We start from the raw sequence: 4,303 nt of genomic DNA on the forward strand, positions 1-4,303 counted from the left end.
GCCCCCCAATAACTTCATCGAGAGCTCCTTCTGGAACTTCGATTCTCTGTTCCAGCCCCAGCAGCACCCAGCTAGAGACCAGCACGACACCTTCTTCATCTCGGGTGAGGAATATCCACCTCTGTGCTTTCATCGACCTGCTACTCACTCTGCAGGAGTGTGCGCCACTTACGTTCAAAGCATAGTTTTCAAATAATATTTTGTGTATTTCACAGACCCAGCCCTTGCTCACGAGTTTCCTCAGGACTATTTGGAGAGAGTGAAGCAGGTTCATTCTGAAGGAGGTTACGGATCACAGGGGTAAGATGATCCACATTATATTCTATGTATGCTATTTGTTTTTAAATTAGTCAGCAAGGTTGCATTAAAATGATCAAAAGTGACAGTAAAGACAATTATAATGTTATAAAAGATTTCGGTTGCAAATAAATGTTCGTTTGAAATTTATTTTCATCAAACAATCATGAAAAAAATGAAATGCATAACAGTTTCCTCAAAAATATTAAGCAGCATAACTGTTTTCAACACTGATAATAATCAAAAATGTTTGAGCTGCAGATCAGCATATTATACTGATTTCTGAAGGATCATGTGACCCTGAAGACTGGAGTAATGATGCTGAAAATTCAGCTTTGATCACAGGAATAAATTACATATTAAAACATATTCAAATAGTAAACAGTTATTTTAAATAGTAATAATATTTCATAATATTACTGTTTGTACTGTATTTTTGATCAAATAAATGCAGCCTTGGTTTAAAAGCTAAAAAAAATCGTATCAATCCCAAACTTTTGACCAATAGTTTATATTTGTAAATCGATGTAATTTTAACATCTCAAATCCATTTTAAGATACAAATATGACTGGAAGATTGAAGAAGCTCAGAAGAACCTCCTGCGAACACACACCACGGCGGTCAGCGCTCGCATGCTGTATAAACTCGCACAGCAGGTGAACACACACACACACACACACACTCACTGCTAGCTTCACTGCTGTTTAGTTCAGATCTCACTCGTCTCTGCGGTATGTTTCAGGAGAAGTTCACACCAGTGAAGTACTTTTCCATCGATAGAGTTTTCCGTAATGAAACTCTGGACGCTACACACTTGGCGGAGTTTCACCAGATCGAGGGAGTGGTGGCCGACTACGGCCTTACACTGGGAAACCTCATGGGCGTCCTGCACCAGTTCTTTACCAAACTAGGTACCACACTCCTTGCTTTTTAAGAATAAGATATATGAGGGTGTGTGAAAGATTCTCCTTTTTTAAATCAGCATTATCTATTTACAATGAAGGAGGAATCCTGAATGTTCATTAAGTTTTTAATAAACATGGTAAATTACTTGGTGTTGGACTTTAAGAGATCCCTAACTTCTTTGATCATGATTTTGATGGTTTTATTTCAGGAATCACAAAATTGCGCTTCAAGCCTGCGTACAACCCCTACACCGAGCCAAGTATGGAGGTCTTCAGCTATCATGAAGGTAAAACTCTCCATATGAAGTTATACGGGTATGTAATGTGCAACGTTTATATTGCTAAAGCTAAAAACATGAAGTCTTTTGTAGCCTGCTGTGTTGTAAGTATAGAATAACTAATAATAGGCAAATTGTTAAAAAAAGAGGTGGTAAGGTAATTACTCAGTATTTTCACTTTAGAATTTTAGAAGCAAAACGATTAAATAGTGAAATGGCATTGATATTGAAGTCGACATGAAAAGGAAATTGCAATAGTCTTTTTTTTCCCATTGTGGTATATATCCAAGAGATTTTACACACAGATGTAATGTGCACAGATAGATAAATCGTTAATTATAAACACTGCAATATTCCATAAAAAAAAAGAAGAATAGTCCATTTTGATTTCATGGTGACTAAAGAACTGGATGAAAAATCATGTCATTTTATCAGATTTATTTGCCATTATCTTTTTTTTTTTGTTTTTTTTGCTCTGATTGTTTGTAACTCACAGCAGAAATAATAAGAAGTGATCTAAAACTTTAACACGGTCAACAAAAAATTCTTCATAGCCTTGCTGTGTCAACATTAAATACACAAAATACTTTTCAGATTCAAATCAAAGTTGTCATTTTTTTTATTCACCTCATAGCTGGTTGGTTTGTTTCTTGGTTTCTAACTCTTCAATGAAGACTTTTAAAAAAATCCCTATTGGAAAAAATTAATAGGAAAAATATGGTGTTTTTTGTCCTCCTGGGAAGTTCGTATTTATGACCTCCGGTGTGTTCAAGTCATTTAGCCGGAGCAAGATGCGATGTACCTTTTCCTACTAATAAATAAATCAGCAAGATCTTGAAACTAAACTTCTACAAAATGATGAATAAAGAATGCGCTTCAAGTGAATCTCTGTATATTCTCTCATAATTGTACGATTAAAACATATTTTGTATGTGCAACTTACATGCAGCTAGTTTTATTGTAAATGAAAAAAATTTTTTAATTTCAATACAGGCATTGCATCTATTGCATCATGTTTTCTGACTGACACACTTCCAACTCGGAAACCTGTGGCTTAAAGAACGTTCCGTGTTTTCCACTCATCATTATGACTTTGTGGTGGCATTCATGTGCGTTGAACTTGTAAATACAATCTTTCTGTGTCAGCACTTGAATGCACTGATACTTCCGGAAACAAGGGTGCTGGAAAACCTTTCTGATGCACTCTGTCTGAGCCAGTTTAGCATCATAAACCTTCCATCTGGCTGAATCTCTCTCAGGTCTGAAGAAGTGGGTGGAGGTGGGTAACTCTGGGGTCTTCAGGCCTGAAATGCTGCTGCCTATGGGTTTGCCTGAGGGGGTGTCAGTCATCGCCTGGGGTCTCTCCTTGGAAAGGTACATCGACACGCACCTATGAAATAGCATCGGTTGCATATTAAATCAACTGTTGCTTGATTGTTTGTTTTTCTTTTGACCCATCTTCAGACCCACCATGATCAAGTACGGAATCAACAACATCCGAGAGCTCGTGGGCCACAAAGTGAACCTCCAGATGGTGTACGACAGCCCAATATGTCGACTGGACTCTTAAATGACCACAGCAAGGCTCAGCATATAGATTGATTTGTGCTCTCATGACTCGTCTGCATTGTTATTGTCTGTTTAAGCCATAACACACACCCTGAACTACACTTTGCTGCTCGGCATTAGTTACGAGGGCCGTGTTGAACACGCTGACGTCAAAGCGGAGGAAAAGAGTCCTGTCTTTGCATGAGGAGCATGATATTGACCTTATTACAACAACACCACCTGATCTAGAAATCCCTACTGGCCTCCACTTCACTCAAAGCACCACTTCTGTTTATATGTAGGTTAATTCTTTGATTTCTGCTCCACACACACACAAATATATATATATATATGTACACACACACACACACACACACACACACACATACACATAATTTTAATTGATTTATTGTCATTTTCCACTGCCCGTTTTCATGACAGCTCTGTAAAAACAGCCACCCAGTTTGTTCTCACAACCCAGAATGCAATGGAAACTACTGAAGTCCTCATACTGTAGAAATGTTCAATTAAAAATTTTCCAAATCTACAGTTTGACTTACTATATGGTTGATTATTATGAAACCACAATTAATTTAAAGCAGCACTATGTAACTTTCTGTGTTCAAAATTTGCAAAATGTATATAATGAGAGAGTACATCATGAATTCATCTTCCAAACCGCGTTTTTGTCTTATTCCGAATCACTACGGTACACTTATAATAAGTACTTGTATTTGGACTACTGTAGCCTGGTAGGGTCGTCACCGCTGCGGAGTAACACATACCTGCGTGAATCGCCATAGACATAAACTTAGAGAAGTAGCTCCGGTTGGAATGTTCTTCCGCGGGATGTGTGCAGTTCTGTTTATTAACCGCTAGAGCGCCAAAAGTTACATAGTGCTGCTTTAAGTGTATGTGATTAAACCAGGGTCCTTTGGCTGAGCATTTTTCATGGCTGCATTATCATATTCAAGCACACTTGAAAACATTTGGTGTTAGATTTACTTTTTCAAATCGGTAAATTTCACAAATAATTACCAAGAAATGACAAGTAACACATTGAATTAAATGTGGAAATTTTAATTAGACTGAAATAGAATAAAACATTTTCATCGTTTTTATTTATAAAAAAAACTTTTTTTTTTTACAGCGTACGCTCATCTTCATTGTGCAAGTGTATTGTAGTAAATGCAGAGCTCGAGAGGTCTGGATAAGGGTCTTGAGTAATTTGTGTAAATCCAGTGAAGAAGGCTAAGCTTCATGAAGAGTAAATC

At 37.2% G+C, this 4,303-nt stretch overlaps 1 protein-coding gene across 2 annotated transcripts in view; it reads left to right on the forward strand.

The window, feature by feature from the left end:
- farsa (phenylalanyl-tRNA synthetase subunit alpha) overlaps positions 1–3,635 on the forward strand; it is a 12,424-nt gene extending 8,789 nt beyond the window's left edge. The window contains exons 8-14 of one of the 2 annotated variants that reach the window (XM_016440185.1): positions 25–104; positions 216–300; positions 855–954; positions 1,041–1,209; positions 1,413–1,490; positions 2,741–2,855; positions 2,946–3,635. In XM_016440185.1, the coding sequence (XP_016295671.1) occupies positions 25–104; positions 216–300; positions 855–954; positions 1,041–1,209; positions 1,413–1,490; positions 2,741–2,855; positions 2,946–3,051 (733 nt within the window). In that variant the 3' untranslated portion in view covers positions 3,052–3,635. The remainder of the gene's footprint in view (positions 1–24; positions 105–215; positions 301–854; positions 955–1,040; positions 1,210–1,412; positions 1,491–2,740; positions 2,856–2,945) is intronic. The other variant, XM_016440184.1, reaches the window with a different exon arrangement.
- Positions 3,636–4,303: the final 668 nt, after the last annotated feature.

The sequence above is a fragment of the Sinocyclocheilus anshuiensis genome, unplaced genomic scaffold, assembly GCF_001515605.1.
Source record: "Sinocyclocheilus anshuiensis isolate Anshui unplaced genomic scaffold, SAMN03320099.WGS_v1.1 scaffold383, whole genome shotgun sequence".
NCBI classification, from domain to species: Eukaryota; Metazoa; Chordata; class Actinopteri; order Cypriniformes; family Cyprinidae; genus Sinocyclocheilus; species Sinocyclocheilus anshuiensis.